Below are 27,925 nucleotides of genomic sequence, written 5' to 3' on the forward strand. Positions count from 1 at the left end.
TCAGGTCAAGCAATTAATAGCAAATTAGGTTGTACTGCTTGGTTTACAATTGAGCTATGACCAATATGAAAGCTTGTCTATTGTGGACTTGTCATTTCCCCTTGAATATTATAGCTACAGATAAATACATATGCAAGCATAAATATTAGAAGTCATTTAACCCAAAAATGCAGTTACAAAGCTGTGAATAGGTGCTTTAGAATATACTGCCATTTTTATTTTGCCCTTCCTTGCAGTATTGGTATTTGTTTAGGAAGTTGTGGTTAGGTCTGAATAAGATGACATCACCGATGCGTGTGCAGTACTAGTAAACAAAGCAGTTACACATCACGGCCTCAGGGTGTCGCTCTATTTACATATTCCTTAATATACATGCATTGCTCTTGCTCAGTCACATAATTGCTTATTTCAGGTCATTAACCAAAACATTTTCAGGTTACGTTTATGCTGTCTGATAAGAGAGAGTCTTAATTTTTGACGACATGCTCTATTACACAACATTAATTTGTATGCCAGAGCTGAATGCAAAACGTTGAAGATCTATGTGTGAAGCAACTTTATGAATTTTATCTATATCTCACATAACTAGATACTTCAAAAACTTTTAGAGTCCCAAAAGTGCTAAAATGTTTAATTGGCTGATGCAGATCATTTCTTTGTTGATATTGCAATATTAAAGAACCAGTTCATAATACAACGCATACATGGACCAATTACACTTCTTAGATGAGGAAGAATCGCTCATCATTGATACAATCACTGCAGATATTATGCACAATCGCAGTCAATACAGTAGCTAAGGAAGAAAAAAAAACAGGAGTTTACTAAAAAAAGAAATGTTTACTTCAGACACATTCTGAGATGTCAAAAAAAGCTGCATTCTTGTAATTAGAGTGGTATTCAAAGTACAGTTAAAGGACCTTATGACAGCAAATACGAAAAATATTTTTAAAAACTAATATGACAGTACAGATCTACATAAACCAGATAATTGTGCTATGCACCTTCAGAGAAACAGTTCAATTCATATCATTCAACCTTAAACTGTTCCTGGCAAGAACTACCACTAATGTAAACAAAGATTTAAAAAAATCATAAGACTGAAGACACATAGTGTTAACTTTACAAAAGGAGAACAACACTGTACATCTTAAAAACGTTGCATATACACAGCCTAACAATTCTTGTTTCTGCTGTATTACGCTTGAAGATGTGAATCGTGTACAATTGAGTTTATGGCATGAACAAGAACCTAGGCTACATCAGTAGCTAATCTACTCATCATCCTCCTCCTCTTCTTCTTCCTCCTCCTCTTCTTCTTCATTTTCATCATCATCATCCTCTCCACCATCTTTTTTGGACAAGCCTGCGATTCCCTTTGTGCGGTATAGGGCAATGTCCTACAGAAGACAAAAAACATTAATAAATAGGTCAGGGTGCATCTACAATGTAGCGAGGTGGAAAGACAAAAGAAACTTTACCTTGTCGTACTTCTCCTTAAGCTTTGCTGCTTTCTTCTCATAGGGCTGCTTCACCTCAGCCGATAAGCTATTCCACATTTCTCCAAGCTTTTTGGCAATGTCTCCGATGGACAGACCTGGGTTCTCCCCCTTAATCTTAGGGCGGTAGTCACCACAGAAAATGAAGAATGCTGACCTGGTGTGTGTGGGGGGTGATTTCATTAAACCAAACCATCTTGAAAAATTTTACATTTTCAAAAGGAGTGCATGGAGTGAACGTACGGTGGTCTCTTAGGCGCGTTGGGATCCTTAAATCGCCTCTTCTTCTCACCCTTGGGTGGGATGTAGTTCTTCATTTCTCTCTCATAGCGAACCTTATCTTGCTTGGCCATATCCTCAAACTTACCCTTCTCTTTGGCAGACATTGTCTGTTTAGAATGAGAAAAGGCTGTATCAAAAAGTGCAAGGTACAATAAAGAGCATATTTTTGCAAAGATTTTTTCAAATAAGTTTAAAAGCACAAAATCTCCATAATATAACTTCATAATATTTATCAGTGTTTTTCAGGACAGTACCTTCCATCGCTCTGAACACTTCTTGGAGAATTCAGAGAAGTTTACAGAGGCTTCGGGGTGCTTCTTTTTGTGTTCTTCACGGCAGGTTTGCACAAAGTAGGCATAAGAGGACATCTTTCCTCTGGGCTTCCTTGGATCTTTACCCATCTTTACCCTCTGGGGAAAAAAAAGATATTCTCAAATGAAAGAAAGTGACATGCTATACTCTTTAAAATTTTGGATTCTTTTACAGTTATGATGCTAACACTTCCTACATGTATGTAATTATAATATATATATATATATATATATATATATATATATATATATATACACAGATGCACATACACACATATAGATTTATATATAAAACATTATATATATACATACATTTATAAAAATTGTTTTATATTCTATTTTATATTTATATCATTATTACGTACTGAGGCACATAATGGATCAGCATGATAAAACATGCAGTTAAATTACATTATTGAGATGGACAGGGAGATGCACAAAGACCGCCTCAAGTTCACGGTGAAAGACAAGGACATCCTCCATTTCGTGAATAAAAACACATTTAACGGGTGAATTTTCATTCCCACATTTTTTTCCCCGCTTCTTTTTCCCCCTTTATATGTATTTTACATCAACTGGACCTTCGTAGCAGCATCGCCCAGGAGCGGGCAGATATATTACATAGGGCCCGCCTTAAAATGCCTAAACGGTGCAACAATAATATTTCTTCTTCCATTTTGAAAAAACCGTCTTCATGAGAGAAAGTCCCCCTCAATTGTCTCCTCCCACATTCCTGGGTAATTTTGAGGACCTAAAATCGCCGCATTTCGTCCGTTTCTCGCCCCTGGCCCGCCGCTATCCTATATTATCGCCTCCCCTATGGAAGAAGTCGCTCTGTATGGACACAGTGTCTGCAACTATAAGGGCTATGCAATGGGAGTTTCGCTCTCGTAAGTTGAACTAGAGCCACATGAGCACAGCTAGCGGAGCCAACATGGCTTCCTCACTCTCTCCCTTTATGTCTGCCAGCCAGAGCCGCATACACACAACGCCGGCGGTAGGAAACAATATAAATAGAATATTAACCCCTCTTTCTAAAAACAGACCCTCGGGCTTTCGTACGAGTTTAAAAAGCAGTGCGAACGAGCTTGGCTGAATTTTATCTTATTAGTTAAGTTGAATGGCGCTTACACCCCGTCAGTCTCCATCCCCCGCCACTCAGCGCACTGAGTATCCTCCGCAAGCCAGCCATATTATATTACTTACTGAACACGGCCGCGCAACGTCCCGTCCTGAAGGACGAGAGAGAAAATGCACAAAATGACTAGTACATTCCCTCGGGACTGGTAAATTTATCCTAGGTGTTATTTTAGTCTGTAGTTATGTGAAAATGCCACGCACGTCACTGTCTCACACAATAACAGCTTTAACTGAGACCCAAAAAAGCTAACTGCTTTAGCTGGGATGGCAACCTGACAAATATTACAACCCATCCCATTAAAGAATCTCAGAATACTGTGATTTCAAAAGGAAAAATCTATATTTTTTAATCTTCAGAACATATTTTCAGTCAGGACATTTCACTGTTACTGAGCGCACTGACCGAATGACTGGCGAATAGATTCTGACACTCTGCCTTCACCAAATAATCCACTACCAAGAGAAAATGGTTTGTAATATACGACGTTTAAAAAAAGGAAGAAGAAGCTAATTTAGGCCCTGACAAGCATATTTTGTCAAAACTCACCAGCCTTCTCTATCTGCAGCCTCTGTGGATGCCTAGATAATGGGGCTTTGAAGTACAATAACACCGATGCGCGCTCTTCCAAGTGCGTGCAGAACCCTCCGCTCACGAGAGACACAGTATACAGTCACGAATCCTATTGGCTACCGCCAAGTCTTGAGCGCCTGTGATTGGCTGTCAGCACACCATAGCCTCTACGAGAGCTGAGGTGTGGTTGGCTGCTCATCGGCGAAACGTCATATTTTTTCAACGGCGCGTGAATATGAAAAACCATCCATTGATACAAGCAGGGTACTTACTGTAGTACATGTAAGCACACACTTGTTGTTTAAGTAAAGGTTTCATATTGTATGACGAATATTTGCTTCGGTATTTCAAGGATTTACCACACAACTGCGCGTTGATAACTGTCGGAAGAGAAAAAGAAGAAGAGTGTATACTTACTAACAGTGCATACTGTGTATATACTGAGTGTATACTTCCTAGAACTATATTTATCGAATTACGGTTACAGGGACATGGACAGCGAACGAAGGCTTTAACCCATTTAAAGTATATCAAAAAAAAAAAAATTGTTGTGAGTTTCGCAAAGTACATTAATGTCATTCTACATATTAGATTAGGAACGCTTCAATAGCATTTTAGTGAAGAAAAAAGTATGCGCTTGAAACCCTAACAAAAAGACGCCGCTCTATCATTTTCTGGTGGGTACACAAAGCACAAGTACTGTCAATATTTATAATTTAATTGCATATTCGCATGCCACACGTACATCACAAAAGAAATATTAAACACGTTAAAGACAAGTCTACGTTTGAAAACATGGTTTACCTGTTAATTCACGGTTCTGTTTAAAATCGCGCAAAGGCTGAATTTGAGCCATGCACGAAATGTCCATTCAACAAACTTTGGCCAAACTCAATATAAATTAATGTATTAATCCACTGATTTTCTTTTCTTTTCAAATTAGAATAAAAGGATTTAATGAACACAAATCATCTGGAATTTATATTTACTTTAATGAAAAATCCTGAAAGAACAAAACAGAAAAGAATGAATAGGCCTATTCTTAATCTTTTATTCCTCATTGACAGCATTTATCGTAGTGAAGATATCAAAAGCACTTTTTTATTGTTTTTAAAACAGAAATCGAACAATAGCTACTTGCTATTTATGCGTTATAATTGATGCTTTTATTTTCTTGTTAGGCTATATGTATTATATTTCATTTAAAATTCGCATTTATTTGGTTATGTATGTTTTTGTGATGCCTTGACAATTAAAAAAAAAAAGGAAATCTTGAAATGTACCATGTTTTCCACTGAGCGGCGCTACGCCCTAATAAAATCTCCTAGGTTGGAGAGAAATCTTGAAGAATTGTGCTGCTTTTTTCTGTTTCTTTAACGTTAACGACGACTCTTTTAGCTCTTTTAACCAAGAAAAAAGCGTGAGAAAATATACAGATCTCAAGGACTAATATATTCAGATTTTGTGCACTTTTTTCTTTTAAATTTATTGCAAAATTTCTAGCAAGCAGTCAGATTCTCTTGCACTCAACGCATTGATCTGTAAAACGACGGAGCTCCCAGTGAACAGCACGTGAAACATCAGATAAGCAGATCCTGTACACTTTATTGTCGTTTGGACAGCAGTAGCAGAGGCAGATCATTTCCCATCTGTCAAGTCAACCATGGCAAATCATGGTTAGAAAGTGTATTGTGTACGTTTTGATCTAGATGTTAACAAAAGATGGGAAGCATATGAGACCTCTCATAAAAGAGATTTAATCTATAGATCCATCTCATGTCTTCCAATTCTAAGGTGAGATTTTATTATTATTTTTTTTTTTTAAAGAAATGTGATGCAAATGTCAGAGGTAGGATTCATCTAAATTTTTACTTGTTTCAAACACAAGGCCAAAAAAATCTGGCAATATCTATAGAAATTCATTTGCACTGGATGATTCGGTGGAAGCAACTACATACAGTGAAGATTTCTGCTGGAAGCCTGTGTCAAAGACAGCTTGCATAAGGTCTGCCACAGCATCAGGAAACCGAAGGTACAATCCACACCCAAGCCAGGTAAACAGCACATTTTGTAATTTGCTGTGTTTGATGGCTTGTTGATGTATTATTTGAAAGTGTGTATGAGTGTGTGTACTGGGACTGTTAAGATTCAAAAATCACTAGGGAAAAATAAGGTTTGGAAAAACATATGGTTGAGTAAATGATGGTTATAATGTACCATACTTGTTCTTTCTTTTAACACAAAGGCGTTCATGGTATGGAGGCATTCTGCAGATCAAATGAAATGTTTTAGTGGTAGTTCCCCTCTTCAGCTCCCTTTGACTGAGAAGGAAATCTAAAAGGCTGTAAGTGCCCAGTACAGGTCGACCTACAGGACTGACTTTCTTGGATTACCTCAAGGTGAATTTTAGGAATTATTGCACAGACAATTGTTTATACATTTCAAAGCCATTTGAATCTTATTTAATATCAAGGTCTTGTGATTCCAAAGATTATTATATGTCATGTTATAACAACTTTTTATGTTCTGTCTAAATCACAGGAATTATGAAAAACCATGCGACCTTTGCACCTTGTAACCGCAGCCATGTTGTCCACTACTATACCTAGACTGAAATAAGACATAACTACCACCCACCCAAACTGAAACTTGAGCTTCTGGGGAACAACTCTCGCTATGGGTGCAATAAGCTGCATGGTGTAGCAGCGAGGGGTATTGGTAAGCTTCTACTAAACTGTTACGTTTCTGTTTGTGTGCATTGGGGATGAAAGACCAAACTACTTTGTTTGAAACTGATATGACAGCAATCCCCTGCAGTAGTCTAGACACAATGTAATCACAAAGGAGTAGACTGGACACACAATGATCAGATTTAAAGGAATAGTTTGGAGAAATTCAGCATTACATCACTTGCTCACCAATGGATTCTCTGTGGTGAATGAGTGCTGTCAGAATGAGAGTCCAAACAGCTGATAAAAACATCACAATAATCCTTAATATGATTAAAAATCAGGCAGTTAGTGAAGTGACATACAGCCCAGTATGGTGACCCATACTCAAAATTCGTGCTCTGCATTTAACCCATCCAAAGTGCACACACACAGCAGTGAACACACACACACACAGTGAACAGCCATTTTTGCTGTGGCACCAGGGGAGCAGTTGGGGGTTCGGTGCCTTGCTCAAGGGCACCTCAGTCGTGGTATTGCTTGGCCCGAAACTCGAACCCACAACCTTAGGGTTAGGAGTCAAACTCTCTAATCATTAGGCTAAGACGTCCCCTTAGTTAACAATTACAAAGAAACTCCTGATAATTATTCATTTATTGCTAACAAAACACTAATATAAAAGTTTGGTACACACATGAAAGAAGAATAACACGGTTTCCTTTTACATTTTAGTTCCGCCTAAAATGTTAGAATACTTTTAGGTTTAAGTGCATAAAATGACATTTTGTATAATTTTTTTTACTCCTTATTTTAAGATTTAATTCTAAAACAAATTAGATCGGTAATAGCAAGAGTTGTGATATTTCATTGGAGTATCCTACTGTGATCTTGCTTGAGAAACAAATTGACATAAATATAATTCCTAAAGTGTAGCATTTTATTGTGTTAAATATGATTTTTTTATTTGAACTTTTACCAGAAAATAAGGATGTAAAGACATTGCACATAACCAGCCACTCTGCTGATGGGTGTAAGGTGGAGAAGAACAAAGGTTTATTGGTGCAAACCCCTTCCACACTGGAGAGGATGTCAGCCTGGCCTGGACCTTTATAAAAATGCCATTTCGAACCATGAAAAGCTATATGAATATGTGTGCATTTTTTAGGCTTCTGATTTTCTTCCAAAAGAAAGTGCACTGCTTCTTTTTTGAAATGGCCTTTATGGATCTTCGAATGGTGTGCTTAATAAAACACTGAAAGTAAACTGATAATAGACATACACATTTTTTACTATACGCGGTTCATTTTTCTGAGATTTGTTCAAGCCTCATTTGGCAAAAACAGATGCATAAAATTGTTCATGATTTGTCTCTTGGGAATAATACATCTCTTAAGGCTCTATTGGTTCTGAGAATAGATATTTTAAGTATCTAGTAAAGCCATTAAATATAATGTCAGGGGAGCTACTGATTTAAGCCATTCATTTTCCTTCAAAGTAAATACCACAGATATTTCTCTGATGAAGTCTAAATTTACTGTAAAACTAGGACTTGAAGAGTTTAGAGAAGAAAATCAGTTTATAGCGAATTTTTTTTTTTTAGCTTGATCAAATTTGGTATTAAATGTGGCTCTCTGCACCATTATATGCGTAGCCACACAACTCTGTTTTGTGTATCAGGTAACCTGAGACTCAGGTGTGCTGTGTCTCTAAGCTTGGGGAGATCTGTACGCAGCCATAGCTCGTTCAGCAAAACAAGAAAGCAGCCTCTAAGGAGAACGAAAGCCAAGCCAAGAAGACGAGAGACTCTCTCAGATCTCTCCAGATATGCCGCTAGGCAGGAAAATTCGGGCCTCATCTGCTGGAGCCCAACTTGAGACCCATAACAAGCCCAGGTATTCTGCTTTATTCTTTTTTATTGATCTATATCTTGACAAGGCTTCCTGTTCCCACATTTAAGCATTTAATTTGTTAAGTGCTGCTTTGAAACAGCTCCTGATCCAGAGACTAATTTGTTCTGCTTCATGACTTTCATCTTGGTATGAGGACTATATTTCATACCACATTTGTATTCAGCCATTTTCCAGCTTCTGACCTTGAGGATCACTCCTCCTGTTGTTCATAGTGTTTAGTGTTGCCAGGGAATAAGGAAGATGGCTAATGCTGGTGCCATGCTGGAACACTGTACCAGTTTTTGTCCTTGAGGATTAATTCATTTTTGTTTTGATAGACAAATATGAGATTTTGCTTGACTCTAATTTGATTTGGTTTAACACACCCTTGGCTTTCACTTTGCAAAATTAAGTTTAGGATGTGTAAAGTTCTCCTTTTAAGAGGGTAAACTTTCTACTTGCCTTTGTTTATTCAGAATAGCAAGGCATACAACACCATATATGATATCCAAGATATATTATCTCTTTCTTTTTTTTTTATAACAGGACAGATGTTTTATATAACTTTATGATATCAAATTGTATAGAACTATCATAATCCATACATAAACACAAAATAGTTAAATCTTTTTAGTCTGATTATTTATCTGAAGATATTTGATTTATTTGTTATTATTAATGGCGTAATAATTAAGATAGAAGTTGACACTTACTATTCTACAAATAATTTTTTAAATGTTCATATTAAAGAGCATAATTTTGTATGCATCATTATTAAAAGTAATATTTTTTTTAAAGTAAAAAAAAGTGTGTGTTTGTGTGTGTGTATATATATATATATATATATATATATATATATATATATATATATATACACACATATATATACAGAAGAGGGTCACAGGGTACAGACAGCAGACTGACAGGGTGCTTCATTCTAGTGGGTCTGTCTTCAGTTATTTAGACTCGGCAGAGAGGAGCCAACAGCTTCCCGATTGGCTGGAGAGAGAGCTTTTGAGGCAAGAACCCAGACGACACACTCTTACCCTGGGAGATGTTGCTAAACTCAGCATGCATCAGTGCTACAGAGCAGATCCTGTCGGCACCCTCTATGGGCTCAAGGTAAAAGTCAAAGGGTCATGCTTGTGCAGCATCTGCTGCTTGGCTGCATTTCCCAGCAATTATATTCCACCTAGATTGAATGGCAACTTGCCCCAGCATCATCTTTCACCGGCCAAGGTATGCAAATTAAATGTTATAATGATATACGAGGAGGTTGGGCAGCTGGACTGAGGTACTCCTCAAATCCATAATATTGCATTTTAAATTAGAGTCTAATACAATGCTTTAATATGTTTTTTTTTTTATGTTTTATATTAACTCATAAATTTAACCCCGCCCCCTCCTCAACAGACTCCGCCCCTCCTATGATTCTAATCTTGTTGTTCTAACTGACCCGGCTGTAAACAGACCATAAAGCATCAACTTTAGGTACGTTACAAGGTGTACAAGTATCTTTTAATATCTGCTCTTAACCATATCATATGCTGTGTAGACAAGCCGTTTATTCTTCAATAAGCATTTTTTTATGTCTCAAGTTTTGATGTGGATGTAACGATATTACAATTGCCATTTTAGTCAGACTCCTTTCAGTCTCCTGTCCTCAGGGTGTCAGTGGAGTATAATGGATTACTCTTCCTATATCAAACATTCATTAAACAAACCAAAACCAAATCATGAACCTTTGCCTGAAATGACATTTTGAATCTAGTACAGAATCCATTAATTCATTAGCTGGATGACCTTTGGATGGGCAAACATTGCAGAGTAATTTGTCATGACTACCGATCGGATGAAATGACACAGTAGAGATGCATCATTTATTTCAACAGAGTGCTTGAACTTGCACCCCAGTAAGCAAATCAATTACTTTTTCCTTATCAAGCCCAAAATTGTTCGTGCTGGAGGTAATTTGCCATCTGACTGCACACTGAAATAGCCATGAAAGTTATAATCTATATTTATCACTGTAAAAGAGCAAGTAAGTACAAGAAGGGACACTGCTAACTACATCTTTCAGTAGTGTGACAGTAGCTCAGCTGTTTTTAGTAAATTGAAATGTTCATATTGCTGTTTAATGCATTCAGCCTAATTGTTTTTGTGGCAAATGCATTGCTTATTATCAATTCCTAGGCCAACTGGGAATGCTAATTTACTTTGGGTTCCCTCTGTAATGTCCTATGGACTTTTAGAATGATGATTTGTGAGTAAATTAAGGTCTGTGATTACTTGAAGAAACTTTTAAGGCTCAAAACTGAATTTCGAAGCAGCAGGTGTTTTTTTTTTCTTCTTAACTTAAAGAAATAATTCACACACAAAATAAAATTTGCTGAATGTAAACATATTCAGGGTAGGTGGGGGATGTATATGAGTATGTTTATTTTTAATTTTAATTTAGAATTGTGATATTTTCAATGTAATGATTTTTTTGATATAATATAGTAATTGTAATATAATTTTACATATTAAAAAAAAAACATCATAAAATCCATTGGAAGTTCAAGAATAAATACTCTGTGTGTGTGTGTATTTTATCATCATATTATAGTGCATCATTTCTTTTTTCATGGTGGACGCTTTGACTGGCATGTAATTTTTTGATTTCTTGCAGACAGCAGTCTGACGAAGCAAGTGCCATTTGATCCACAACATAATTAAAGTGTATCACTTGTATCAATTTCAAGTGAATTCATTAATGTAAGGAGCAGAACATGTGACAGCAGCAGCCTGTCGAAAACCAGCAGCTGTTTTATTTTTTGACATGCTGGAAGGTGCTGTTTGATCATCCAAATGTCAAACAACACTAGTCGATTTATACTTGAATTATCATCCATCATCGAGTAACTCTATGATGTTCTTCTCTGTTTATCCTCTCTGTAGTTTTCAAATAGAGTTAATACATGTTCCTTCAAATGCACATGTTGTATAATGATTTGAGATTTAATGTATTTTTACTGTCCAATATAGATTGAGCAGATGGTGTCCATTCATGATCTAAAGCACATTAAACTGGCTTATGATGTAAGTATTAAAAATATTTTGATTACTTGGAAATCTTAAAAAATTAAGTGTTTTTCTTAATTATGTTCTCTTGTGCAGGAGTTTGCAAAGGCTGGCATCTATATGCTGGATTATGAAGAATTCCAGTCTGTTGTGAAAAAATGCCCAGGATTGAAATTAGTTGTAAGTATGATTGCAACCACTGCCTTTCTATGATAAATTATCTTTTTCGCTGTCTGCAAAATAATGTACTGAGAGATATAGATATTCAGTTATAAACTGTTGCTGATGTAAAGGATTAATGGAGACCCAAGGCCTAAAATCTTTATCATATGATTGTACAATCTTTTCTCTCTCAACCATTTCTTTGGCTAACACTTTTCGAAATGTCACAGAAAGATTGTCAAATTCAGCAGCTATTCATGAAGATCGATTACACTGGCGATGGCAGAATCGAGTTGGTATGAATAATTCACTGTTTCCCCTTTAAATCTCAAACTTGCTCTCATTTAATAGATGAAGAGACGATTTGTTAAATGCGGTTGAGTTTTTGCACTTGAAAAACCTTTGGGCAAGTTGTCAAAATGGGTCTCATTCACTAACCTTACATACAGACATATTTTTGTATAAAAATTGCTTACCAACATTAACAAATAGTAATTAAGTTCACACTTCAGGTGATTTCTATTTTCCAAACATGTAACTTAATAATGAATACTTAGTAATGAATACATACCAGTATTATATTTTTATAATATTAAAATTAATATTAAAATATTATATTACTCTATTGATTTTAGTCACAATTATGTGCGATTGCCTGGTAGTGAATGAGACTCATTTAAAATTCTCAACAGACTTTCATACCAAATTCTATTAAAGTCTATTTAAGTGTTCATCACCTTTTTTAGCATGAGTTCTGCACATACGTCTACCTGGAGAACAAAGAGAAGGAAGAGACTGTGCGTCGCAGTAAGATGGCAGCCTTCATATTACCAGCTATAGTCAAGCCTCTAAACCGCGGGGAGCCTGTTCTGAGAATCCACTTCCCTCCTAATGCCACTGTTGTGACTCTTAGAGAAGATGGGGTTGTTAGTTTCTGGACCCCCAGGCTTTATTTGAAGAACAAGAAGAATGTGTTTGTGGGTTACTTTCATATTCTGCCTGGATTCTTTTTATGCGTTTATTTCAAATGCAATGCATTTATTTATTTTTATGAATCTCCTATTTTATTTGAATATATTTCTATTTCTCTTTGCAGCCTGACAGATCCATTGGTCGAAAACCAAAATGGGCTACTGATTTTGTGCCAATGCCAGAGTATAAAAAACTGATAATTGGAACAGGGTAAACTGCTCTTAAATACATTTATTTTTACATAACAGTTTTTATTATGCACTGTAGGGTTCATAGCTTTTCAAGGAAGATTTTTGCCCTTGGCATGCTAGTTTAAATGAAGTAAATTTGCTGATGCTTTTATGCAAAGCAGCTTACAGTTATTACAGGGACAATTCCCTTGGAGCAGCCTGAGGACTGCTCTGCTAGACAAGTACAACTATGTAACTTTATATTGATCTTAGGAAAAACTTTCTGATTTTACAACAGCCACATCTGATCTCAGCCTCAGCCAGTCTAAACAGCATCTCTTTTCCCACTTTACAGATCCAGAGAGATTCAGTTTTATGAGCTTTCCACTTTGGAGCCTTGCTGTCAGTTGAGTGTTCTAGAAACTGTGCCTAAAAACTGGTGAGCAGTGTTCAGTGTTATCAGATATTATTTTATTTATTATTTAAAACACTTAATTAGCTTCACATTTAAAATTTAACATGATGTTATATAATATGTTACATAAGAAACAAGGCTGGAAATAATAAGGGTATGTTATGTTGGCTCGTGCATCTTTTATTTTTGCAATGAAATATTTAAGAACAAGAACACAGGATTTCTTTGATTATACTTCCATGCATGCTTTTCTTGTAATAAAAAATATACTCTTATTTTGTCAGCTCTACTGGCCCAGATGAATGTATCATTGTATATGGTGATACTCAAGTAAGTAAACGAATGTAGTCCAGCACATGTATTTTATATAATACAATGTATTTGTTTGATCACAAAGCTTTTGGCACTCTAGACTGTGTGAACATCCTACTAATGAAATCGGTCAGGGAGAAACTAAGGTAAACAAGATTTTTTAATAATACTCATTTTGCGTGTGCAGTTTTGTAAAACAAAATTACAAGAGCAAATCATGCAGACATGTCCTAATTTTCATAATTTAATGAATAAATTAATTAGTAACCGGATGCTGTTCTCTGGAGAGCTGTGCACATAGATATGTGAACGATAACTGACATGCTAAGAATATTTGATGACCTTGTTTACTGTGTATGATACTTACCTTATTTACAGTCCAGGCCATAAAATACATGTTTATTCTATAATTACAACATAAGGAAAAACAGACAGGCCTAGAGATGTAGTATTTTTTGATTCACGTTTGTAAGGTCTTTTCTACATTTATGCCCTAGATTATGGAAAAGATTGCCACAGGTTGACAGCGTGCCAAACATAAGCATTGACTATGCAGTTCAATCTCCAGAAATAACATTTATCAGATGGAAATTCCACCAAGACTGGGTATCAAAGGTCAAATGTTTATTATGTTGATAATATTAGTATTAGTAGTAGTATTTTAATGTCTTCTCTTACAGTGCACATGCATATACATTGAAATGAACTGTAAATATTCCACTCAAAATGCATTAGTGCATAGAGAGATGATGGATAATGCAGAATTTTTTAGGAATACTTTTTTTATACTGTATATAATTATCTATTTTCTGCAAAAGAAAAAACAAGGGTCTAAAATTTTGCAGTATTTTATTATCATTTCAGGTGAAATATTTTCAAAGCATACCTGCCATTGTATCCTCATCAATGCACGAAGACTCTGCCCTTGTTATAGGTAACATTTAAAAGTTACTTCTGTTGTTGTTCTTTTTGCAGTACAGTGGGATAATGTGATTATTTTTTCTCTCTCATTTAGTAGGGTTATATGTCACCCCAAAATAAAAAAAGATGAGAAATTATGTTTTTTAATACAATTAAGCCTATTTTTAAGGACTATTCAGTTTTTTTTTACATTGTGACATTATGATAGTGAAGCTCATTCTTTTCCTGATTATTATAATGTTAAAAAATAATGAGAAATACAAGCAAAAGAAAACATACAGGCACACTGTGATAGTAAGAAAAGGGGTCAAAATATGCTTAGATGAATTAAAATAATGTCATAGAGCAAAAAAATCTTAATGATCCTAAAAATAGGATTAATTTTATTCATGCAAAATTTTAGTTAGCATTTTTCTACTGTTGATTTTAGGGTGAAATATGACCTACACATTCAGATTCATTCAAGGGTGTGTAGAAAATAGTATTTCTCACTTCTTTCTGAGTGATGTCTGTTTAACATGGCAGGAGGAAGAAAATAGCAACTCTGGCGTCTTGCATGTTTAATGCCAGAAGAGAGATCTGTCAAAACTCTCAATGTAATGACGCTCCGGTTAAACTCATTTGAATAACACGCCGTGACTCAGAAAGAGGGGAAAAGGGTTCGGAATCTGTCAGCTGTGATCTGTTTGAGTGGATATGTATGTATGGATGTTTGACAATCTGTTTTTAATTAGGAAGCATTCATCCATCAACCTACATGCAAGAGCAGATGAGAGAGAAGACCGAAGCGTACGGAGAGGGAAAATCTACAAAAGTTGCACAGAGGGCAACCAGCAATCAAACAATCTTCACTGTTCCTAAAGGAGTCACGACCTTTGACTTCTGTAAGAATCGAAATCTTTTGGTCACCGGTGGGATGGACAAGCTGTTGCGCATGTGGATGCCATATGTCCTTAGGTGTGCCTTATATCCTAATGATATCTTATTCATAAACTGGCATATTTCTGATTCCAGTTCTTTTAACCCTTATGTTGTGTTCCAGTTATTTTGACCCGGAGAGGTCAAATAGTTAATGTTAATGAACTGAAACTTAGTGACACAGGGTATAACACGTCCCCCCTTTTTTGTTTCCCTACCTTTTTACACTTCTTGTGTTCCAGGTCAAAAATGATCATCCAAAAAATTGCTCTCATTATGGTCTTTAATCAAAAATCTTGAAAATAAATCTTGAAATTTCAATTAGCATATGTTATATATTTCTTTTTGGAACATGATTGATCATAGGCCTCAATGATCTAAGCTTATGCATCAGGGTTGCCAGGTCTGCGTAACGAAACCAGTCCAGTTGCTACTCAAAAATTGCCCAATTGTGGCCAAAACTATAGCCCAATCATGTTCTGGGGGAAACTGGCTATCAAAATCATGTTCCGTGGGGGATAAGTAGCCCAGTTCCGCGGAAAAAACGCAGACTTGGCAACACTGTTATTCACCCCAGTTTGTGAGTGACTATTGCTAGAATTACAAACAAGGTGAAGTTGATAACAAGGTGACAAAAGATTGAATTCAAGAGTTGGTGATAATAAAGCATAAAGAGAGATTTGCCAGCAATTTTTAAAAAGCTGGTCATTTTTGACCGGGATACACCAAATTATACAGAACAAGGGTTAACTATCTTAAACAGTTTTTATTCTACTGGACAACTGCTTTTCTGTTCTGTAAGAGGATATGATATACACACAGATGATACTGTGTGTTCAAATACTGTTGTTCTATGCCATGCTAGTTATTTTACATTTTGAAATGGCAGAAAACCAACTGGGATTTTGAAAGGTCACACCACCCCTGTTTCCTACCTCTGTATCGCCTCAGAAGATGGGCACATTTTCTCAGTCTCCACAGACAACACCGCTAAGGTGAGGAATGAATTAATTACTCAAAAGTCACATCTGCATTTTTGAAAATTTCTCGATCTAAAAAAACCCAGGCATTAAACTGAGCTGCAGCGTTTTTCTGGATTTTCATAATCAGAAAAACCAAATGCAATGTAGCACCACTGATTATCTATGTGGGCTGAAAAAAGAACTTGTGAAGGTGAAAGTTTACTAAACAACAGTTATTTTATGACTGCAGTTTATTAGTTAATGAATCAGACTGATCCACCGGTCTTTTCATCATGCAAAGCTATTAATAAGACTTGCAATATGTAACACTTTTATGGTACTTCTATGACGCTTTTGAATCCTTTTCACAGCTTGACAGCCCAAGCCCTCATTACTTTTATTATTTTGCAAACAGTGGGCAGGATATTGTTTAAAATTCTCCTTGTATGTTTGACGTTAGAGCTTCATACGGGTTTGGAACATAACATGAGACTGAGTAAATGATGACAGAGTTTCCATTTTCTGTGAAATATCCCTTTAATCAGAGAAACAGAGCAGTGCAACATAAATATGAAAACATATTATTTTTGTATGATGATACTATTATTTTTCTTTTAGATATGGCATATTAAGGATCAGACATGTCTGTTTACTGCACATCCAAAAGCAAGTCAGATCCAGGGAGAATTATCTGCATGCCTCTACTCTTCAGCTGTGAAGGGGCTTTACATTGCCTCAGATTCCCTCGCCTTACGATCCCTTCAGACAAAGTATGTTATATAAAGAATATTTCAAAGCTTGTATTAGGTATCATTTGGCTGTGAGGGGTTAAGTTATCTGTATATTTAGCTAGAATTATCATCATGCCATTCAGCATCATTTGTCATGCATTTTGCACCAGTTCTCCTTCCATATTCCATCTGTTGTAGACCACAGCCTAAAGGCAATCAGACTGTGTCCCATAAAGAGCCAGTGTTGTGCTGCGGATACAGTGAGGAGTTTAGGCAGGTGGTGAGCTGCTCTGAGGGCTCAGTGAGTGGTTTTGAGAAACACATCTTTCATATTCATAGATTGACTATATAAAACTGACACAACATGTTTCAAGGTGACTGAATGATTAGTAAAAACGTAAAGATACACTACCATTGAAAAGTTTGGGGTTTAATGTTTTCTCTCCTGCTCACCAAGGCTGCATTTATTTGATCAAAAATACAGTAAAAATATTTAAAGTCAATGATTTCAATTTGAATATATTTTAAAATGTAATATTTATTCCTGCACTTTTCAGCAGTCATTACTCTAGTCTTCAGTGTCACATGATCCTTCAGAAATCATTTTAATTTGTTGTTTTGGTGCTCAAGAAATATTTCTTATTATCAGTGTTGAAAACAGCTGCTACTTAATATTTTCATGGAAATTGTGATACATCATCTATCAGGATATTTTAATAAATACTAAGTTCAAAAGAAAAGCATTTATTTGATATAGAAATCTTTTGTAATTATGTAAAGCTTTTCAATGAGTCTTTACTGAAGAAAAGTATTGATTTCTTACCCTAAACCAAACATAACTAACCTTGCAAGTAGTTCATACAACTTTTGTGATGTATTCCATTTCTTATAAAGCCATTTGATTGTTTGTGTGAGAAACAAAATTTATGGGTATGGATTTGTTTGACTTTGAAGTTAGCAAACTGAAACAGGATATTTTAAGATGTTATTGTAGGTAGGCACGTTTCCTTAAACATTAATTTTTGGTTTGGAAGATAGATAATAATAAATAATAAATTAACATTTATATTGACAACTATTTTAAAACAATCTGAGCTGTAAGGTATGGAGGACCAAACCTGCAAAAAGTCAATAAAAATAAATAAATAAATATGCAAATAAAAATAATGAAATAATACAAAATAAAGGTAAAAATAAAATACAGAAAATAATTAATAAAAGAAAAAAATAAGACAAAAATTCATTTAGGACTAAATTGAATTAAAAATTAATTGTATTTGTATTACTTATTATTTTATTTCCCTATAATTACATTTATTTATTTTAATTTTTTGCAAGTTTGGTCTTCCATAGATTAGGAAAGCAACAGTCCCTCTTGTCTAAAAGTAGTGCTTTAATATATTTACTTGAATTCAGGTTGTCAAAGTCTGGGATGTGGAAACTGGTGCTCAAGTGTTTGAGTATTGATGTGCTCATGGAGAATCTGCAATTACCTGCATGGCATTTGACCCCAGCGGAAGGAGGTTGTTACAGCCAAATATTTAATTGACATTGCAAAATATTAATTTGTCATTTTTTGCTGTATTATTTTGCACTCTGTTTTTATTTTCAATTTCAATTGCTCCTATCTGACATTGCACAGGAATGTGTGAGTCTCTGCTGACTGCCATCCCCATAATCTTCATGGATATTATGCCCCTGATTTTTTGGCTGATTCGATTCCTTTTATTTGTTTTGGCAGATTTGTGATTTCTGTCGGTTGGGGCCACAGGATCGACATTTACTTGGTGAGTATAAAATGACCACCAGCCTGCTTCCCTCAAGACCTTATTTTATATCTGCGTAATTCCCCAGATGACTCTCATAAAATGGTTTACTGCCATGACCTGTTTCTTCCCGCTGGTACTCTTGCTTTTATTGCTATTCACTCCATTTCCATATTTCATTTACTTCAGCGTTCCACCCTCCTCAAAAGTGCTGAAGTGCTGTTTGGTGTGGTTTATTCCTCCATTCCCATCTGACAGTCCATTATTCCATCTTTAACAAGAGCTTTTGTTCTCTTTAGAAAAGAGAATCTAAGCTTTGTGGGGAAAGATACCCTAAATGCATAATTATGAGACCACTGGAGAATACATATTTAATTTTTATTCAAAATTTCCCCTCCATCTCTTGTCAATTCTGTATTAAGTGTTCAGGGTACTTTGATTTATTTATTTTGTTTCAGTGTCGGAGAGATATTTAATATGAAATATAAAACAGATCCCACTCTCCTCGCTGTAGCTCTATAAAATGTTACATTTAAGACTTGTGCTTGTGAATAGATGTACACTTCTGCAAATGAAAAATTTAATCAATTCCATTGCCAACAAAATACTTTCAAATAATTAAATGTTTCATTTACTGACATGTCTTATACAATAATAGACCCTTTATTTATTTTCTCGGGGACACGGTTAAAACAGATAAAATCAAGCAATGTGTGATTAGTACTTTATCATTCAATTTTAAATCAAGACCATCTACAGTTACTACTGGTGTCCCTCAGAGTTCTGTTTTGGGCCCACTCTTGTTCATCATCTATTTACTTCCTCTTGGCTATATTCTCAGGAAATATGGTATCCATTTTCACTGCTATGCTGACGACACCCAGCTCTACCTGTCTTCTAAACCCTCTAGTTCTTTTCCTCCACCTTCTTTGACTAGATGTTTAGCTGAAATTAAAGACTGGCTTTCAGCCAGCTTTCTAAAACTCAATAGTGATAAAACTGAGATCTTATTGGTACAAAATCTATTTTGACTAAATCTGATTTTTTACAGTGTATATCGATAATATTGCAATTTGTCCTTCTCAGCAGGTTAGGAGTTTGGTTATCATTCTGGATAGCACACTTTCTTTTGAAGCTCATGCAAATAATATTACGCATACTGCATATTTTCACCTGCGTAATATTAAATTCGTCCCTCTCTCACAACGAATAATACTGCAGTTCTTATTCATGCACTGGTTACCTCATGTATCAAGTATTGTAATGCTCTCTTTACTGGTCTTCCTTCTAAACTTCTCTATAAACTCCAATTGGTTCAGAACTAAGCAGCTCATGTTCTTTCTAGGACTTCTTCAAAAGAGCACATTTCTCCAGTTCTCCTACATTTACACTGGCTCCCAGTAAAGTATCGCATTGATTTTAAAATTTTGCTTCTCACATTTAAGGCCCTTTACAACTTTGCTCCACCATATCTGACATCTATACTCCTTCTCGCACTCTCAGATCTACACACTCAATCTCTCTTGTGTCGCCGCGTATACGTTTAAGCACCATGGGAGCAAGAATTTTTAGTTGTGACCCCTCGTCTATGGAACTCTCTTCCCCCCAATATACAGAACAGTGAAAGCCTCCATACTTTTAAATCTCACCTTAAGACTTATCTTTTTACCCAGGCTTTCTTATGACTTGCTCTCATTAATTAGGTTGGCTTGAGAAAGCCAACCTACTGATTTTACCTAGTTGGCTTGAGAAAGCTTCTACTATTTATTATTAGTTGGCTTGAGAAAGCCAAGATCTACTACTTACTGATCTACTATTTAAACTTATTAAGTTGGCTTGAGAGAGCCAACTTACTGAAATTGTACTTAAACTTATAGTGATTAGTGGTGCTTGCCGAAGGCAAAGCAACACTATTACTATGCACCATACTTATTATTCTTCTTCTTATAATTATTATTATTCTTACTTCTTCCGTACAAACTTCGGCGCGTAACTAGTCCGGCAGTTTTTGTCACAGACCCACAAAAGAGGTGTCAAATCGTGCGGCCTATTGAGGAGAGGTGTGCTATGACTTTTATAAGCAATCGGGCGTACGATGTTCGCACATCGGGCGATATATCGCCCGAAAAATCCCATAGACAATGCATTGCGGCCAACTTTGACGGATCGTAGCTCCGAGAGACAATTTCGCAGAAACATGTGAATCACCACATTTGGAGAGGCTATCAGGCTGTGCGAGAACATACCCCGCAATGGGGTATAAGTTGTACCCCTGGGGCGCAAGAGCCCCCTAAAGTTGCCCCATAGACATATTATGGTGAGGGACCGCCCATGAAACAGTGTGTTTTTCCTACTATGGTGCTTTACCTAGGAGTTTTGCATTGAACATAACTCTGGATCACAATGTCATAGAGACATGGGGGTGGGCTCATTTTACTCAGGCAACCAATCAGTCTCTCAGGATCATTGTGAAGCAGTCAAGCCACGCCCTAGCAACCATTTAGGGCCCCTTAGTAACAAGCTCCATAGACTTCCATTGAAAAAGATCAAATTAATATCTTTGGATAGGACTGTCATAGAAACATGAGGGTGGGCTCGTTTGACTCGGGGCAACAAACGACCAATCAGGAATAACCTTCAGGACTTCATAGCCACGCCCTAGCAACCATTTAGAGCACCTTAGCAACCCAAAGCATAGAGGGATATCTTCAAATCTGAATGTCAAAAAGCCATAAGGGTTGGTTTCTATCATTCATACAGGCAAGCAGCCTTTGGAGTATCTACATTGGCAGCTGCTAGGCCACTCCCTAGCAACCAAACAGAGTACCCTAGCAACAGTTTTTCAAGATCTATATCTCTGCATCAGCACATCGTACAGACATGGGGGTTGGTTTATATTGGCAAGCAGCCTTTGAGTATTATCATTGGCAGATGACAAGGCACTCCCTAGCAACCAAACAGAGTACCCTAGCAACCTTTTGCAAGACCTATATCTCTGCATCAGAACATCGTACAGACATGGGGGTTGGTTTACACTGGCAAGCAGCCTTTGGAGAATCATCACTGGCAGCTGTCCACATGTCACTAGCAACCAAACAGAGTACCCTAGCAACCATTTAGTAAGTATTATATCTTTACAACCGAAAATCGTACAGACATGGGGGTTGGTTTATATTGGCAAGCAGCCTTTGTGTATCATCATTGACAGATGCCAAGCCACTCCCTAGCAACCAAACAGAGTACCCTAGCAACCGTTTTTCAAGATCTGTATCTCTGCATCAGAACATCGTACAGACATGGCGGTTGGCTTTTTTGACTCGTGCTAGAAAACTGGAATTCCAACTTGCTAGTCATGCTAGCAGTGAATAGCTACATGCTAATAGTGATTAGCTAAGTGCTCAAATTGGCTAACAACATGCTATGAACTCTTTATAAGCTTCATAGTGACCATCTGTGACAACTACCAACCACCTAGTAACAGCATAGCAACTACCCCGGTTACCATAGCAACCGCCTAGCAACCACCCAGAGCACCCTAGCAATCGCCTAGCAACACATTAGCAACCACCTAAAGTACCTTAGCAACTGCCTAGCAACGGCCTAGCAACAACCCAGGTTACCATAGCAACCACCTAGCAACCACCCAGAACACCCTAGCAACCGCATAGCAACACCTTAGAAACCACCCCAAGTACCTTAGCAACTGCCTAGCAACCGCCTAACAACCACCCAGGTTACCATAGCAACCACCCAGAACACCCTAACAACCGCCTAGCAACCACCCAGAACACCCTAGCAACCGCCTGAAGACAACTTATTAGCAACCAAAAGTAGTTTATTAGCTGCTTAGTAGCAACCACCTAGCAACCACCCAGAACACCCTAGCAACCGCTTAGCAACCACCCCAAGTACCTTAGCAACTGCCTAGCAACCGCCTAGCAACCACCCAGAACATCCTAGCAACCGCTTAGCAACCACCCCAAGTACCTTAGCAACTGCCTAGCAACCGCCTAGCAACCACCCAGAACACCCTAGCAACCGCTTATCAACACCTTAGCAACCACCCCAAGTACCTTAGCAACTTCCTAGCAACCACCCAGGTTACCATAGCAACCACATAGCAACGACTCAGAAAACCCTAGCAACCGCCTAGCAACACCTTAGCAACCACCCTAAGTACCTTAGCAACTGCCTAGCAACCGCCTAGCAACACCTTAGCAACCACCCTAAGTACCTTAGCAACTGCCTAGCAACCGCCTACTAACACCTTAGCAACCACCCCAAGTGACCTAGCAACCACATAGCAACACCCTAGCAACCACCCAGCGCACCCTAGCAACCGCCTAGCAACACATTAGCAACCACCCAAAGTACCTTAGCAACTGCCTAGCCAACCGCCTAGCAACCACCCAGGTTACCATAGCAACATCCTAGCAACCACCCATAACACCCTAGCAACCGCCTAACAACATCTTAGCAACCACCCCAAACACCTTAGCAACTGCCTAGCAACCACCCAGAGCACCCTAGCAACCGCCTAGCAACACATTAGCAACCCACCCCCAAACCGACCTAGCAACTGCCTAGCAACCGCCTAGAAACCACCCAGGTTACCATAGCCTAGTAACCACCCAGCCATAACACCCTAGCAACCGCCTAACAACATCTTAGCAACCACAAAAAACTTATTAACTGCCTAGCAACCACCCAGAGCACCATAGCAACCCTAGCAACCGCCTAGCAACACCTTAGCAACCACCCCAAATAGCTTAGCAACTGCCTAGCAACCACCCAGGTTACCATAGCAACAGCCTAGCAACCACCTAGCAACACCTTAGCAACCACCCCAAGTACCTTAGCAACTGTCTAGCAACCGCCTAGCCAACCACCCAGAACACCCTAGCAACCGCATATAGCAACACCTTAGCAACCACCCCAAATAGCTTAGCAACTGCCTAGCAACCACCCAGGTTACCATAGCAACCGCCGACTAGCAACCATATAGCAAACACCTTAGCAACCACCCGAGTACCTTAGGCAACTGCCTAGCAAACACCCAGGTACCATAGCAACCACTAGCAAACCACTCAGAACACCTAGCAAACCGCCTAGCAAACACCTTAGCAACCACCCCAAGTAACCCTAGCAACCACCTAGCAACACCTTAGCAACCACCCCAAGTACATTAGCAACTGCCTAGCAACCACCTAAGGACACACCCCCAGAAAACACCCTAGCAACTGCATAGCAACACCTTAGCAACCACTCCAAGTACCTTAGCAACTGCCTAGCAACCACCCAGGTTACCATAGCAACCCACCTAGCAACCACCTCAGAACACCCATAGCAACCGCCGCCTAGCAACACGTTAGCAACCACCCCAAGTGACCAAGCAACCACATAGCAACATCCTAGCAACCACCCTGGGTATCCTAGCAACCGCTCTAACAACCGCCTAGAAACACCTTAGCAACCGAGGGCCGAGTTTTGCCACTGCAAGCACCCCTCACATTTTCTTCAGGAAATGTACATTCTAGTTTAGTGTGGCTTTGCGAAGGGCAAAGCATCAATATTATTATCTCACATACCTTATTCTCTTCTTCTGCTTCTAGATCCCCGTCCAATACAAATTTTCGGCGCGTAAATAGTCCCGCAGTTTTTGTCACAGACCCACAAAAGAGGTTTTTTGGGTGTCAAATCGTGACGCACCTATTCGGGCGACAAATGGTGTGCTTTATGACGTTTTATAAGCCATCGGGCGTACGATGTTCGCACACCGGGCGATATATCGCCCGAAAAATCGCATAGACAATGCATTGCGGCACCAACTTTGACGGATACATTAGCTCCGAGAGAAGAATTTCGCAGAAAGAAACATGTGAATCACCAAATTTGGAGAGGCTATCAGCTCGTGCGAGACACATACCCCGCAGCAGTGGGGTAATAAGTTGTACCCCGGGGCGCAAGAGCCCCCAAAGTTGCCCCATAGGAAATTTACCAAATATATGGTGAGAGATCGCCCATGAAACAGTGTGTTTTTCCTACTATAGTACTTTACCTAGGAGTTTTTTTGCATTGAACATAACTCTGGATCACAGTGTCAGAGGAGACATGGGGGTGGGCGCATTTTACTCAGACAACCAATCAGTTCTGTCAGGATCATTGTGAAGCAAGTCAAGCCACGCCCTAGCAACCATTTAGGTTACCCTTAGTAACAAGCTCCATAGACTTCCATGAAAAAGATCAAATATATATCTTGGATAGAAGAGGTCATAGAAACATGAGGGTGGGATCGTTTGACGGGGGGCAGCAGCAAAGGCACAATCACGACTCACCTTCAAGACTTCATAGCCACGCCCTAGGCAACCATTTAGAGCTCTCTCTAGCAACCCAAAGCATAGAGGGATATCTTCAAACTGAATGTCATTAAAGCCATAAGGGTTGGTTTCTATCATTTATACTGGCAAGCAGCCATGGAAGTATCTACATTGGCAGCTGCTAGGCCTGGCATCCCTAGCAACCAAACAGAGTACCCTAGCAACCGTTTTGCAAGACCTATATCCTCTGCATCCGAACAGCGTACAGACATGGGGGTGGTTTTACATGGCAAGCAGCCTTTGAGTATCCCTCACTGGCAGCTTGTCAGGCCACTCCCTAACAACCAAACAGAGTACCCTAGCAACCGTTTTTTTCAAGGATCTATATCTCTTGCATCAGAATATCGTACAGACATGGCGGTTGCTGGTTTTTTGACTCATGCTAGCCAAACTGTAATTCCCCAACTGCTAGTCATGCTAGCACGTGAATAGCTAACTGCTAATAGTGATTAGCTAAGTGCAAATGGTCAAATTGGCTATACAACATTGACCATGAACTCTATGTAAAACTTCATACTAGTGACATATCTGTGTGACTAAACTATCCAACCACTAGCAACCGCCTAGCAAAACATTACCCCGGGTACCATAGCAACCGCTAGCAACCACCCAGAGCACCATAGCAACCGCCTAGCAACACGATTCGCACCCAGCAACCACAACTACAGCAACACCTTAGCAATGCCAAATGCTAGCAACTGCCTAGCAACCACCCAGGTTACCATAGCAAACCGCTAGCAACCCACCTTAGCAAACCACCAGAACACAGTACCTAGCAAAGGCCTGCACCTAGCAACACATAGAACACCTCGCGGCAAACCGTATAGCAACACCTGAGCAACCCCATTAGCTTAGCAAAATGCCTAGCAACCACCCAGGTTACCATAGCAACCGCCTAGCAAACCACCTAGCAACACCTTAGCAACCACCCCAAGTACTTAGAAACTGCCTAGCAAACCACATAGCACCCACCCCAGAACACCCTAGCAACAGTATAGCAAACACTCTTAGCAACACACCCCACGTACCTTAGCCAAAATGACAAGCAACCACCCAGGTTACCATAGCAACCACCTAGCAACCACCTAGCAACACCTTAGCAACCACCCCAAGTACCTTAGCAACTGCCTAGCAACCACCCAAGTTACCATAGCAACCGCCTAGCAATCCACTCCAGCAAAACTAGTGGCAGCCCTAACAACACCTTAGCAACCACCCCCAGTAACCTAGCAACCAGCTAGCAACGCCTTAGCAGCCACCCCCAGAGGTACCTTAGAATCTTGGGCCTAGCAGCCATTTAGCAGCCACTCCAGAACACACCCTATAGCAGCTGCGCGGCAACGCCAGCAACCACTCCGTTAGCAGCTGCGGCGCTGGGTTACCATATACACCTCAAACCACTCAGAAACCCTAGCAACCGCCCTAGCAACCGTTAACCTTAGCCACCCCATCTGACAAGCAACCCTAGCAACATCTAGCAACCGCCCTGGGTATCCTAGCAACCGGCTAACAACAGCCTAGAAACACCTTAGCAGCCGAGGGGCGAGGTTTTTGCCACCGGCACCACTCCACATTTTCTTGAAATGTACATTCCTGATTAATTAGTGGTGCTTGCCGAGCTAAACATCGCTATTATTATCTCACATACTTATTCTTCTTCTTCTTCTTTCTAGATCCGTACAAATTAACTAGTCCACGCAGTTTTTAATGCAGACCACAAAAAGAGTGTCATGCGTCGCCCTATTAATGCGAGAATGGTGTGCTGGCTTTATAAGCGATGGAAATGCGATGTTACTTGCAGGCGTATATCGCCGAAAAAATGGCATAGACAATGCATTCGGCCAGCTTTGGCGGATCATAGCTCCGAGGAAATTTAGCGAAACATGTGAGATCACCACATTTGGAGAGGCTATCAGGCGCAATGCGAGAACATACCCGCAGTGGGGTATAAGTTGTATACCTAGGCGCAAGGCCCCCAAAGTTGCCCCATAGGCATACTATGGTGAGATTTGCGCCCATGAAGCAGTGTGTTTTCCTACTATAGTACTTACTTTACCTAGGAGGTTTTGCATTGAACATAACTCTGGATCACAATGTCATTAGAGACATGGGGTGGGCTCATTTTACTCAGACAACCAATCAGTCTGTCCCGGGATCATTGTGAAGCAGTCAGGCCACGCCTAGCAACCATTTAGGTCCCCTTGGTAACAAGCTCCCGCCAGACTTCCATTGAAAAGATCAAATATATATCTTTGGATAGAAGAGTCGCGCCGAAACATGAGGGGTGGACTCGTTTATTTCAGGGCAGCAAAGGACCAATCGCACGAATCACCTTCAAGACTTCATAGCCACGCCCTAGCAACCATTTGAAGCGCCCTAGCAACCCAAAGCATACAGTGATATCTTCAAATCTGAATGTCATAAAGCCATAAGGGTTGGTTTCTATCGTTCATACTGGCAAGCAGCCTTTGGAGTATCTACATTGGCAGCTGCCTAGGCCACTCCCCTAACAGCCAAACAGAGTACCCTAGCAACCGTTTTGCAGGACCTATATCTCTGAATCAGAACATCATTACCAGACATGGGGGTTGGTTTTACATTGGCAAGCAGCCTTTGAGTATCATCACTGGCTTGGCTGTCAGGCCACTCTAACAACCAAACCCAGAGTACCTAGCAACCGTTTTTCAAGATCTATATCTCTTCATCAGAATATCGTACAGACATGGTTTCAAGATCTACTCATGCTAGCAAACTGTAATTCCAGCTTCTTTAGTCATGCTAAAACAATACGTAAT

General features: G+C 38.8%; 1 protein-coding gene, 1 long non-coding RNA gene and 1 pseudogene across 2 annotated transcripts; 2 read left to right on the forward strand and 1 right to left on the reverse strand.

Moving 5' to 3' along the window:
• Positions 1 to 615: 615 nt before the first annotated feature.
• Positions 616 to 3,905, reverse strand: LOC122139832 (high mobility group protein B1-like). The gene is made up of 5 exons (XM_042739753.1): positions 3,780 to 3,905; positions 2,036 to 2,191; positions 1,743 to 1,888; positions 1,482 to 1,656; positions 616 to 1,400 (listed from the first exon to the last, which is right to left on the reverse strand). The coding sequence occupies exons 2-5, from the start codon at positions 2,180 to 2,182 to the stop codon at positions 1,275 to 1,277; spliced, it is 594 nt and encodes a 197-aa protein (XP_042595687.1). The 5' UTR covers positions 2,183 to 2,191; positions 3,780 to 3,905; the 3' UTR covers positions 616 to 1,274.
• A 119-nt stretch (positions 3,906 to 4,024) lies between these two features.
• LOC109103713 lies at positions 4,025 to 6,515 on the forward strand. The gene is made up of 4 exons (XR_002020076.2): positions 4,025 to 5,597; positions 5,692 to 5,857; positions 6,049 to 6,202; positions 6,345 to 6,515. It is a non-coding gene; the product is annotated as an uncharacterized LOC109103713 (long non-coding RNA).
• A 1,661-nt stretch (positions 6,516 to 8,176) lies between these two features.
• Positions 8,177 to 27,925, forward strand: part of LOC109103612 — a 26,883-nt pseudogene continuing 7,134 nt past the window's right edge.

The sequence above is a fragment of the Cyprinus carpio genome, chromosome B15, assembly GCF_018340385.1.
Source record: "Cyprinus carpio isolate SPL01 chromosome B15, ASM1834038v1, whole genome shotgun sequence".
Classification (NCBI taxonomy): domain Eukaryota; kingdom Metazoa; phylum Chordata; class Actinopteri; order Cypriniformes; family Cyprinidae; genus Cyprinus; species Cyprinus carpio.

What these genes read in the sequence shown, in the direction of transcription:
- LOC122139832 (XM_042739753.1), bottom strand. Translation starts at nt 2,182, where the DNA reads ATGGGTAAAGATCCAAGGAAGCCCAGAGGAAAGATGTCCTCTTATGCC. An exon ending in AGTGTTCAGAGCGATGGAAG is followed by an intron (nt 1,889 to 2,035) that starts GTACTGTCCTGA and finishes CATTCTAAACAG; the next exon opens with ACAATGTCTGCCAAAGAGAA. An exon ending in AACGCGCCTAAGAGACCACC is followed by an intron (nt 1,657 to 1,742) that starts GTACGTTCACTC and finishes CACACACACCAG; the next exon opens with GTCAGCATTCTTCATTTTCT.